This window comes from Tamandua tetradactyla, chromosome 10, assembly GCF_023851605.1.
Source record: "Tamandua tetradactyla isolate mTamTet1 chromosome 10, mTamTet1.pri, whole genome shotgun sequence".
Classification (NCBI taxonomy): domain Eukaryota; kingdom Metazoa; phylum Chordata; class Mammalia; order Pilosa; family Myrmecophagidae; genus Tamandua; species Tamandua tetradactyla.
This window is the reverse complement of record NC_135336.1, coordinates 69,615,271-69,628,909: the sequence shown is the minus strand read 5'-3', so window position 1 is coordinate 69,628,909 and position 13,639 is coordinate 69,615,271. Positions and strand designations below refer to the sequence as shown.

The window sequence follows — 13,639 nt, the reverse complement described above, 5'->3', positions numbered from 1 at the left end:
ATGTAGGACTAGAGTGTCAATCCTTTCTGTCCTTCCCAGGACAAAAGTTCACAGCATTAGAGAAGACTTAATTACACATATACATATTGCCTTATAGTCTCTTTCTCATCACTTGGATCACTCCTTTCGTGATTTATGAATAGAATTTGGGGTAACACAGAAAGATGTATTCACTGAAGTTTTCTGTAATATTGGTTAGGAAATTCACTTTTTGTTCCTGACCTTGCAATTAATGAGCTGTGATAAACTGAGTTATACTTGGGGCCTCAAGTTCCTGATGCATTAATTTAGAGATGTGGGCCTGGTGATATTGAGGTAGCTTCCAGACATTTTTTTTTTTTTAACACTGAAACAGAATCTTAACATTGGATTAGGTTACAAATTCAAGAATACATTTGGGAGAGGATATTAAACTAATTTTAGAAGAATAAAATATTTCCCCCCAAATATAAATGATAAATAAAAATTACCTTTCATCATTAATTCAAAAATTAAGAGTGAAAATGTGTAGTATTTACTTTGCATCTCTCTTTAATGACAAGTGTCGTTTAAGTGCTTTTGTATCAAGTTAAAAAAAAGGCTATGCATCAAAACATACAATATATTTATTCTTTAGTGACAGTAACAAATAGCAATGAATTGCTTTCATTTAAGATCTTATGGTTTAGAAGAAACTCTAAGTAGTCACAAAGCCAATAAAATGAACCCCAGTGCTTAGCTGCACATTTAATTAGCCACGTGATTTAAAACAAGTCACTTAAATTTGAACCTCACTTTGATCGATTCTAAATGCATGTCCTATCTACTTCACACAGGTGACATCTTTTCTTTATAAGACCCAGCAGACCCCAACGGTTGTACGCTGAGAAGTAAACTAAGAACAAAATCATTAAGTTCTTTTGGGGAAAAAAAACAACTTTAAATAGTTAATTGTGACAAATATCCCTATTCTGCTTTAGATAATTTATTGATATAAAAATATTTGGTATGAATCTTTTTTTTTTTTTCTGCTTCTCATCCCATGAATAAAAATAGAAGAGTTTAAGATTCAGTGTTGATTTTGTTTGGGTGAAGCAGGTGTACACAGCCCACTGTTTCTGTTGAAGTCTACGAAAGCACTGTAAGCTCCAGAATCAGTTCATTGAAAGTAAAAATGCATAGTTACCATGACCCTGTTTAATTAATTAAACGCTGCTGTTTAATTCTAGTGAAAATTTGGTTGAACTTTAATGAATTACTTTTTATTTTTCCTATTTGAATTCTAGGCACATTCCAAGCAATAATCCACCTCCCCAGCCCCCAGTTCCACCGTTAGGTTATGTGTCCGGAGCCTTGAGCTCCGATTTGGAAACAGATGTCCCAGATGATGAAGCTGATGAGGAGGAGGACGCTTTAGAACTCCCCAGAGCCCTGAGAGCTCTAGAGCACACTCCTGGATCCAGTGCGGACAATCTAGACAGCTCTGTGACAGGTAACAAAACTGGTTTAATAGAAGCAACTGACCTATTTGTAACATGAAAATGCATCAAAAATCAAATACTTTCTTATGTAAGATTTATTCCACTCCATCTATTTCTGTAACATTTTAAATATGCTAATATTCAACCCAGAATTCAAAAAGGATTTGTTAATGCTTTTCCTTTGCTGCAGAAATGATAAGAAAATTCATGAATTTTAAAAAGCTTTAAAGACATGAAAGAAAACTCAATTATATCTGGGCTTTCATGAAAAGTTCACTCTACTGGGGAGCCACAACTATTACATAAAAAAAGCCTTGACTTTTAGAAATGATATATTTTGTATATCAGGAGCAACATACAAAGTGAATGCAATCTTAAAATGCTGCTTGATATTTCATTCTGTAAAATCATTCACTGATGAAAATAAGCAAAAGTCTTCAGAATAAGCCTCTCTAAGTTTGCACAAGGTATTATTTTTAGAGTGGAGAAAATGTAGAGTGAGATATAGCATGCATTTATGCATTTCATATTTCTGAATCCAGCAATTGCTCCTCTCCTATGAAATACAGTTATTTTTTACTGTTTACTCCTTTGACTTTCTTTTGCATTGCTCACTGACTGAAAGATGCAATTCGTACTGCCCTATGATGAGTCCAGGACTAAAGAATGACATATTTCCAAGCATTTGAATCTATAGAATTTTGTTGGAAAATTTTGAATCCAAACATGGATATGGAGAAAACTAAAAAAAAATATCAATCTTTCTCTTCAATTAAGTATTCATTCTTTGACACCAAAAATCCTTGTACATGACTATAAAGACACGGCTACTACAAACTTTCAATCTTTGCATTTCATTTGGGACATTTCAGAACTTCCCTTCCCCGCCATTTCCGTGTTTAATTTGATGATATTTTTCACCTAGGTAGTGTTTTATTGCAGTCTCACTTTATTTTTACCCCACCAGCTTTATAAGTTTCACAGATTTTGGACTATGAATTAAAAGTTATGCAAAAACTTATGGAAACTAATTTAAGACTGTGATGAAGAAGCATCAGTACCTACAATTTTCCTTCACAACCCTTCCTGAATTACACAATGTGTGAGGCATAAGCCCACTTTTCAGTTTTTCTTCTTACCAGGGGTTAGTGGATCTGCCAGGCTAATTAAGATTTAACAACTGCGATACACTGCTGTGATTTGAAATACAGATCCAACTGAAGATGGCAGAGCACAGGTTCAAACCATTGAATGCGGAGAGCTGACTTATTAATGCACTATTAACAGCATAATAAAAAAAAAATATGAGAGGATCATATGGTAGCCCATGACCATGGAAAAAGTCCCTTTTTCTTTTTTACATAGTTAAGCAGTTCAAATTTTTTTGAACTCCCTGGTTTTAACAGAAGTTAGATATAAGGCCACAACTCTAAGTTCAATGTATTATATGCAGATCGTGCAGGATATGACTATGAAGAGTTAGTATGTGCCCCAAAAGATTAGTTTACTGGAGTTACAGAGTCATCTTCATAAATACATACAAAATTCTTCTAAAGGTGGGAGAAGACTGTCCAGCTTTTCTGAGACACTTTCAAAGTGTTTCAAGGCACAAAATGAACACCATTGTGAATACACACGACTAGACTCTCTGTACCTCTGATACAGCCCATCAGAGACTTGGCTTCACATCTGCATTATAAAGCTAAAGGTACTACCTGAGATTCTGCTCCTTAGCTAAAAAACCACAGGACCTACAAACATATGCTAAGCCCTTTTACCTAAATTTCTAAAACAATCTCCTTCAGGATAAAATTCTGGATATTTAGACATATCTCACTATTGATATCGAACCCTTTTCCATTAGAAATGTGAAAGAAAAGTCAGCTATTATCTATGTATGTCAATTATTAAATATTATAGTGTCAGAGATGATAAATATCTTTATAAATCAATGAAATACCACTCTGTATTTTTACCTGTTCATCTGTTACTAACATGTTAGACTTCAGTGTGACTGAGGTTAAAAAAATCTGCACTCCTCTAGTACCTAGTATAATGTTTGTTCCAAATGAAACTTTTATTGCTAAGAAAACAGAGTCTGTTTTTCTACTTGAATTCACTACTTCATCTCTACCATCTATAAAACCTCAGGGTATTTATATATGTATTCCATGATGAATTCATCCTATGAATAATGCATCTCCTTAGTAAAAGAAGTTGCATTCTACACAAAAGTAGCCAGTTAGGAATACACACACACACATACACACTTTTTTTTGTCTTGCTCTACAGTAAGTTTGTGGGGAAGGTATGATTAGGGATTTAATTTACATTCTAAGGTTTAAGTGTAATATAAATAAATGTAGGTTAATATTAGAGAAATTATGTTTTTAAAAAAAGAATTGGGAATGTTTATGTACTGTGTGTGTGTGTGTGTGTGTGTGTGTGTAGTGTATGTGTATATAAGGTGTTTGGGCATATGTGGGGAGTTATATAGGGTGTGTGTATATGTATCTGCAGGTGGGGATGGCCTTGAGGTGAATATATAAATGGACTGAGTGTAATGAAAAGCAACATGCTAATGAATAATGTTCTAAAGTGCTTATGTTTTGTGCAGATACTTAAATCTTAATTTAATGGTGCTAAATGAGGTATGCAATAAAACAGGCATCACTTCCATTGGCTTTTTATTTTCTTAAGATGGTAAGCACCCACAAGGAGGATTCTGATCTTACCATAAATCACTTTGAGTTCTCAATTTGTTTATGATTGGAACAAATTAGTCATTACATGCACCTGAAATTTCCCAGTAAATGTTTTCATTTTCATGAATCTAATGACCATTTCTATTAAATTGGAGTAACAGTTATCTTTCATTCCCTGGAATTTTACAGCTAATCAAAGTGGTAGCCCAGTGATAGCAGTGGGATGGGCTAGCAAGACTCTAAAATTATACAGGATTCTACTTGCCTATATAGAAATCCAGCAGCTGCCAAATTAGGGAACATCAGCTTTTAACAAAGTATAGAGCCAATCTTTATAAAGAAGTAAGTGTATTAACTCCAAGTATTTTTTTAACAAGTAAGTAATTTGCAAGGTTCTTGTTAAATTTTGAAATGATGGTTGTTTGAGTGGAAAGCAAACAAAGGAAGAAAATATCAGTAGTTCCATTTACCATGATCTCAGTGATGGGAAATATGAATTTGCACATATGTATAATTATTTACTTGTTCCAAAAATAAACATTTATTTAATACCTATTATTTCCAATCATTTGGCCAGGAATTTAAGATTCAATAAATACTACAACTAATAATAATAATAACTGACACTTACAAAGTCACTTTTTCTGCTCAGTGGCCTGTCTTTTTTTTGTTTGTTTGTTTTTTATTGTATAGTATAACATATATACAAAGCAAAGAAATAAAAAAGCAGTAGTTTCAAAGCACTCTTCAAACAGTGATTACAGAATAGTTACCAGAGTTTGTCATGGGCTACCATATGATCCTCTCATATTTTTCCTTCTAGCTGCTACAGAATATAGGAGGCTTGAGGTCTCATACTTTTTATCATCACAATCAACTTTTTTTCCTTCTTTTTTGTGAAAAAATAACATATATACAAAAAAGCTATAAATTTCAAAGCACAGCAACACAATTGGTTGTAGAACATATTTCAGACTTTGACATGTGTTACAATTTCCCAATTTTAGGTTTTTACTTCTAGCTGCTCTAAAATACTGGAGACTAAGAGATTTCAATTTATGATTCAGATTTCATATTCATTTAAGTCCTCTCATGTATGTATAATTCCACCCTCACCATTGATCTTTCCATACCTCTCTTTGGGTGGCCCCTCTTTTTTTATGACCCAGTGAGCAAGAACAGTTTTAAGATTCTTTGAAAGGTTCTAAGGAAGCAAGAATGAAGAAAAATATATGATAGAGACTGCAAAATCTAAAATAGTTATTATTTGGCATTTCAGAAAAAAAGTTTGCTAACCTCTGTTCTAAGGCCTTACCATATATTAACTTATTTAATCCTCACAACCTTATTATTGTTCCCATTTTATGAATAAGGCAACTGAGTCACAGAGAAGTTTAATATCCTTTTCAAAATAACCCACCTGATACCTGGTAGAACAATTAAAATGCAATATCTTGCGCTAAAGATAAATTCATAATGATCTCTGCTGCAGATGGGCTCAACTTTCTTCTGATCTCTGGAATTAGTTTACTTAACAAGAGAATGATGTCCTTGTCTTGTACTTAATGTATAGATCTCTCTCCCTTGTTATAACACATGTATACATATACATATTATGTATACGTGCATACATATGAGCATGTATTTATACAAATACAGCATGTATTTTTCTATAGAAATATTAGTCCTTACCCCATATACTTAAAGCAAAAATATTTTTGTCACTTTTGTCATTTATCTTTTCATAGTTCCATGTTCAGATATAGTGACCGATGCTAAAATTCAACTCTATCAGTACTTTTGTAGGTATCTCATTTTTATAATTTTTATTTTAATTTAAACTCCTAATTTACACTTATTTGGTGATTAAAAAAAAAGAACAAAAAACGTTTTGTTCATCACATATGACACTCTGGTTTTGCCTAGAAAGAGCAAACACTAGACTTTTTCTGTCTCCAGAAATATGCTTGTAATATTTCTTCCTAAATGTCAAACCTCTCCTGTCTGGTAACAGAGAGAGAGAGAGAGAGAGAGAGAGAGCCTTCAATTCTTTCTATAACTTCCATGGTGGGAATCAAGGGTAAGTGTTTCCTGAATTTAATGAAACCACCTCAGGAAAAAAAGAAACAGAAAGCCATGGGAGAGCGCAGGAAGAAAATGTCCTAGCTGAGCATGTAGCTAAGTTTCTAGCTGCCTCTCAGCTCTCAAAAAGTAAGACTGTGAGTAAGAGCTGTTAAGTGAAACAAATAAAAGTTTCCTTGACTGCTGAACTCCACATAAATAACACTGTAGAAAGGAAATTGTGGCTCTGTATTTTCAGTATTTTATGTCTTTCGAGGTTTTTACTGAAACTCCCACACCAAATCAGTATGAAAGCAATAAAAACTGGCAGCCTCACCATCGGATTCGACCACACAGCTTTTAAAGCCTCAGCCACTAAAATCAGAACCTTATACATTGCTTTTGCCACAAAAATTTAAGGGAAATATTTTCAGTGTTAAAGGAAATGTCAGAGATAACGCTAAAACTCATGAAGTCATTTTCTAAATACTACCTCCACAGCTTTGATGTATTTACAAATAAATTAACTACATACGTCAAAATTTAAAAGGTAAAAGGAAAATACTTTAAGTGCAATTCTTATATGATTGAAACAAATTAACAGGTATCATCGGTCCCAAGAAAGACATTTTTTATTGCTTACTTTAGGTTCCATTTATAATACATATTCCTTTCTTTCTGAGGAACATGGGTGGAACTGCTACATACTCAATATTTCTGAGAGAAATAGGGACTTCTATAGATTAGACATGATTTCTACATCTAGGCAAGAGGTCAATATTTGGACTGATTTATCCAAAGATATTTATAGCTGAAGATTTTTACTTAAAAGATAGTTAGATTGCATATAACAGGAAGAATTCCTGAATTAAATATTGGCTGAAAAAATGAGGAATAGCTAGTTTTGTATCATAAAAATGGTAATGCAACAATTAGCAGGGTCATATTATAAAGCGTAGACTTCGCTCTAGCTTAATGGATCTAAAGATAAGCATTTATCAGCAAAGAAGGATTTAGCATAAAATGACATGTAAATGAATTGATGACTGTTCATAAATTAATTTTAGTGCTGAAGGTGTAATAGAGACACAGAAAGATGCCATTTTATCATGGTATTTTATGGCTCAGTAACATTTGAGCCACAACTTAATGTCCTATATGCATTTCTTCTTTAACGACCTGAATAAATTTGAGATTTTATTTTTTACCTTTCAGCAATTTTAAACCTGAGAAATCTGGGAAGATTGAAAATGTAAACACAAATAAATTTGACCATGAGACATAAATTCATTTTTCATTAAATGTTTAAATATGTATTGATTATGTTGGGGACTATAAAGTGTCACGTTGGTATGGATTGCTTGTAATTTGCAAAAAGTCTATAGCTAGGCTGTTTTTAACCTGCTGTTCCTTTTACTTTTTACGTTTATATTTACATTTATGAAAGAAAGCCAAGTATCCCCAAAACTGCTTAACTTTTTAATACATGAATCAAGGTATCTTTTTTCTTCCAATCGTTATTTTCTTTTTTTTTCTCATTGTTTACCTGAGTCTTCAGTTCTTTCTTGATGTTTAAGATCTAAAGGAAGGGGAAGAATGGTAGCCACTGAGAAATGAAATCAGTAATAGTAAAATAGATTTTAAGAATTTTGTAGCGCAGAGCAAATGTAATATGTAATGCATGTTAGATATTTTTCTAATTTATGGAGTGTTGCCAAATATCTATACAAATATCTCTTGCAGATGGACCCAATTCCATATCATACCTTAATAAGGAGAAGAAGGGTGTCAAAGATAAATCCAGAGAGCTAGAAAGACAGTGAAAGAGCAAATTTATTTTTTTCTGTTTATATTCCTTGCCCTGTGTTTTGAAAGGAAACACAACTACCCTAAACTGAGATGTTTCCTCTCCTAAATTTCCTGGGACAACTAGAATTCCTGTTGCCTGCCATGGCCAAATCTCAAAGGCAGACATCTTTTCAATTTGAAATCATCTATCTAATACCTTTGCTTTTGAGGTGTCTAGAGAAGAAAAAGCAGTTTGTGTTCTTTCCATATTGACCAGCATCCACTTGAAGCCCTGTCTTCCATGCTGCTGTTTCTTCCCAGAGAAGGGAGGGGGAAGCATTAGGAAAAACTTCATGGATAAATAGATACTACTGGGGGCATGGAGAGTAGTATTAAACGTTGAGAGAAAGAGTAGAGGCACAACGACAGGAAAGTAGATGATTTGTTCAGGGAATTGTAAATGTTTGCATGGAAATCCTCATTTGAAGTACTTGCTATTGCAAGGGGAAAACAAGGGTGTTTTGGGGGAGCCAAACCAATTCTGTTAGGAGGCCTCATAGGATGGCATTTCCTTAGTGACACTGTGTGCTGAAGAGTTCTGTCCTCAGCTTTGCAGGTTCAGAGACTAAATTTATTGACTGGCTAGATCTTCAGGCTGGAATGAAACAGCAGGCAGACTTTGACAGAGGAAACAGAAACAGCCATTTCTCTGCTGGTTATAGTGGAGAAAAAAGAATTTTTAGAATTGGGTTAAGTGAGTTAAGAATGGTGAGCATGAATGGAAAAGTTACTTTTTGTTCCCAATTGATGTATTCAGAATGTAACCTCACTACATTAATTTGTGTAAAGTTGTATTGTTAAATATCAGTATTCAAGGGTCTCAAGGCTTAAACAAGATACATATAAATTAATTTTGTACTTTCTCATTTTGGATGATGATGTCACTGCTTTTCCCACTGTCCAAATAATCAACCAGAGTCGACTAATATTGCATTTCTTATTCAATAGCTCTTCTAGGTGTTCCTTTGAGAATACTTTTTCTGTAAATAAACACATGGCATTGCCAGGAAAATACACATTAAATAGAGTCACATAGAGTATTCATAGTGAATAATGAAAATGTTGAAGAAATTTGCCAATATGCCAAGGATTTTTTAAATTTCTAGTGAATAATTTCCCTGAATAAGAGCTATGAAAATAAATAAAAGCTATTTCCTAACCTCCAGAAGTCCACAACTAGGAGGGGAAATACATGTATGCAACAGCCTGCAATATAGGGAGAGACTTAATATGCTACTTGTAAGCATAGAGTGTTTGGAAAATACCGGGCACAGAGAGATTAATTCTCCTTAAGACAGGTCTGAAGATGAAAGTGAATAAAGGGGATAAAGAAGATGGTTTTGATTTGTACTTAAATGTTTAATCGTGGTTGATAGAATTAGTAACAATCCAGGAATTTGTGTCCAGGGAATGAACAAGGTTATGCTGTGCAGGGGAAGTAAGGAGACTGCTCAGGCCACAAAAGGGAATGGAGCTGAACAGGTGATTGGAGATCATGTATGCCTGTTTTGGATTTGTACATGGAATTGGTGAACAAAGAACACGAGTATATGATGTTTCAGGAAAATAATTTGGATGACAATGAGGAGACTGTGAAGGATGAGAAAGAAATCAGGAATGGCGTAGAATGGAATTTGGGATGGAAATAATAGCTGGCAAGGCTTTATTAGGAGTAGATGTTTAGCAGACATTTGGAAATATAGAGGCAGCCCATGGGAGGGACAAAGACTGAGCTGTCATGTTTCAGAACTATTCTCAGGTCCAGGGTTTTGTAGTCTTTTGTGACCGTTCACTGTATCACTTTGATTTTTTCTTATCTAGCATTATGTTGCAAAGCTTATGCATCATTTCTTCTTTCATTTTGGATTGTTGATCCTTGACTTGTGGTTATTAACTTAGAAATGGTTCTCTGAGAAGGCTCTGTTGCAGGTGTTAACTTGGCTTCCTTGCAGTGGCCTGTGTCAAGGGATTTTGTTTGGAAAGAGAAAGGTGTTATCTGTGGGCCTTTGGCAAATAGAATCCAAATTCTATCTTCCTCTGCTACACTTGACGCCCATTTAACTTCTCAGATTCTTTCAACCCCTTTGGTTTCATTTTTCTCTGTCTTGAAAGGGTAAGAAGCCGTGTTATTGTATTCTGGCACCTTGACCAAAATTACAAATACTTAAAACAGCAACATTCCTAACTCTACCATTGGAACTTAAATATTGGAGGAAAAATAAATACTGCATAGCCTTTGACCTTAATCCTCTTTATGTGAATATATGTTTGACTGGCTACATTTAAAGCTACATTTCCTTCTTAGAAATACATTTTAGCCCCTCTTTTTATTAAAAAAATTAAGATAAGCAACACTTGGTAGTGTATTGTATCATGAATTAATGCCATATCAACTTAAATAGACATTATAATATTTATTTTATTAACTAATAAGTTAAATTATCACTGCTTTTTTTTCTGTGAAGAATATATAAGGAAAAACAATTGCTGAAAAAGTTAGAGTAAAACTTATTTCTCAACATCATCACATTTTATGACTCTTCACACGTAAATCCACATTTGTTTTCAGCTACTTATTTTCCTGCTGCATGTTGCAGAAAAATTTACATTAATTCGGGTGATATTCTTCATAATGCCTAATTTTCTAAGACAAAGGGCAGTAGTAAAAAGAAAACTGGGGTTTTTAAAATAATAAAAAGCAAAAGAAAACATATTGGTCATTGATATTGATAGAAGGTTTGAAAGATACATTTTTTCTTATGTTCTCATATTTTGGTATTGTCTCAAGATTGTTTCTTGCTTGTGACTGTTTGTTCTTATTTCATGGCTAAGTTTTTAATTTGAAAATCTTGAAATAAATTCTAGCCATTGTACACTATACAAATATAGGTTTTGTGGAGGTTACTGATGGACTCTGTATTAAATACAAAATATGTTCACATATTTCTTCAACTGAGTCTTTGAAAAAGTTACTTTAAACAAATGTAATTTGTTTCCACAAAGGTGATCTTCTCTGAATTGTAGGAATTTTAAAATGTGCATAGCAATTCTTTTTTTAGAAAATGATCATGTAATAGTTTAAACATTATAATAATTGAACCATGTGAAACTTGCTTTGTTGGTGTACAGCAAACAGGTAACAGGTTTTAAATGAGCTTCACTCTTCTGCACTAAGAATGTTTAATAAAAAAATGGATGATGCTTGCATATGGATGAAGAAGTCATGATAAAACCAAATTTGTCTTATCTGTACAAGCAGATAAGACATCCAATATATACAACTCACTAGACAACTACATTTGTTTTTAGGTTCAATGGTAAATGGCTGGGGCTCTGCATCTGATGAGGATCGTAACTTTTCTAGTCATAGATCTAGTGTAGGTAGCTCCTCAGATGGCTCCATCTTTGCCAGCGGCAGTTTTGCACAAGCACTGGTGGCAGCAGCAGATAAAGCTGGTTTTAGGCTGGATGGAACCAGCCTTACAAGAACAGGTTGGTAGATTCCAAGTCAACACTTTTTGCATGAGAGAATCTTGTCCTTTGGACACAGCTCTTTTTCTCCTATTCTTTCTCCTCAATAAGTCTGACTGCAGGGCTTTCTTTAAGTGCATGAACACAAGTTTGAATGCTCAATTATCAGAACTCTCTTCTGATGCTAATTTTGCAGAGCCTACCACGGACTCTTGTTTCCCTTTCTCTTCGTGGATCTGCTGATTAATTGGAAAATGCTTCCTATTTATAGTACAGCAAAACAGCAACTAAATTTACCATTAAATTTTCAATAACTCACACTTTGCAGAGTCTCACACAATCAATAGTTGTACCCAATGATTAATATTATTCAGCTTTTATCTCTAGTAGTTTCCTTTGCCCCATCTCTTTCTTCAAAATGCCTTTTCTGGGAAGTCTTTCTCAGCATGGGGTGACCGGGGCTGTCAGTCTAACAGTTCAAATGGCTGATGGTCTTATAGTTTGGCTGTTAAGATATTTAATCCAATAATTTATTATTTGTTTTAAAGGATGCTAATTAAAAATATACCCACTGCATTTGCAAGTTGAATAGAATGATGACTAGGTGGTGTATTACTCTTTCAAGAAATCCAGTTTTGGTTTCCAAAAGTAATAAATAATAACGCAAAAGACTAATTGTGTCACTTTTCATGTCTGCTCAATATGCAAGAAAGAAATGGGGAATTTTCGCTAATAATAGATCAGAAGTTTGTAATCATTTGTCTTATTGAAACAAAATAGCTTTGACATGACTATGTACTTCTTACATATATATATATCAGAAGGTGCTGATAATGAGTCAAACTGAACTACTCTACGAAACAAACTAATGAAACATTAAGTAGATTTTGGAAATCTTAATAGTATTCAAATTGTAAAATAAAGAAAAGACTCTGACCCTTGAGTAAACTCTCAGGTTGTAAAAAATGAGTCTTGGAAATTTCCATAGAATTATACCATCATGGTTTCTTTTGAGCATGCATTAGACATCTGAAAAGATAAAAAAGATTTCCCAAGCATTGCAGAGGTTTATTTTTTATATAGCATCCAAGCTAAAATATATTGTACTATAACAGTTATTTGAATTTTCTTGCTTTATAAGGCATAAGTCAGAAACTTTATGTTGCTTGAGTGCTTTTTGTGGCATAGCTATAATTAGAGCAGTGAGAAAGTACAAGGAAACTAATAAATTAGAACGTATAAGTGCATTTCTTGCATGTATGCTAATAGCTAAATAAAACATTAAGCAATGTCATGTCACATCGACTTAACGAAATCATACAATGATTTTGTATGAGATAAATATGTACACAAGAAAATAAATACATGCACGTAAACCAGGGATCTCTTGCCATAATATATACAGTATTAAAATCGTAAGTTGTTGAGAATTTATTAGCCAACATTTTCCACCATAAATTTCCCTGTGTATGTGCATACACTAAACCACTAGAAAAAGACATGGCACATTTCATTTTTTGATGCAAATTTGGAGTCTGCTCAGATGCAATAATATTCATCAGGAAACACCTATTGCATTTTGAATGTATGAGGTGCTTTTAACTTGTTATCCATCCTATAGATAACTGATGTTATTGTTTCTGCTAAAAGAAGCACACCTCATCGTGTATGTGTGTGTGTATGGTAAGGTCAGTTTACTGTATATGACTGAGCAGGTCTTTCCTGTAAATTTTCAAATGTAATTAGTAAAGGGCATTTTCTATGTTTAGAAATTTAAAAAATCTTTAAGATTCCAATGGTGAAATTTGATTAAACAAATAAGACAATACACAGTTCATTTCAGAAATAACTTTTATTTTAAGAAGTAAAAGCCACATGAATTTCCATATATCTGAAATATCACTAAACTGTCAAAGTTGAATAAAAATAGATTCAGGACAATAATGAGTTTTTGGTTGGTAGATTTAGGTTTTTTTTCATTTGTTTAAATTTTTTTCCAGTGGGTTTTTTTTTTCTTAAAAATGGGAAAAATAAACACAAAGCATTTTTTTTTTTTTGATAGAAGAGCACGAGTGTTTGGTTCTTCAAAGGGCA

General features: G+C 33.4%; 1 protein-coding gene across 9 annotated transcripts in view; it reads left to right on the top strand.

Moving 5' to 3' along the window:
• Positions 1 to 13,639, top strand: part of ROBO2 (roundabout guidance receptor 2) — a 648,114-nt gene that overhangs the window by 619,675 nt on the left and 14,800 nt on the right. For 5 of the 9 annotated variants that reach the window (XM_077118714.1, XM_077118712.1, XM_077118718.1 and 2 more), the window contains one exon: positions 1,266 to 1,471. In XM_077118714.1, the coding sequence (XP_076974829.1) occupies positions 1,266 to 1,471 (206 nt within the window). Of the gene's footprint in view, positions 1 to 1,265; positions 1,472 to 11,383; positions 11,567 to 13,639 lie in introns of all 9 variants that reach the window. The other 4 variants (XM_077118710.1, XM_077118711.1, XM_077118709.1 and 1 more) reach the window with 1 other exon arrangement.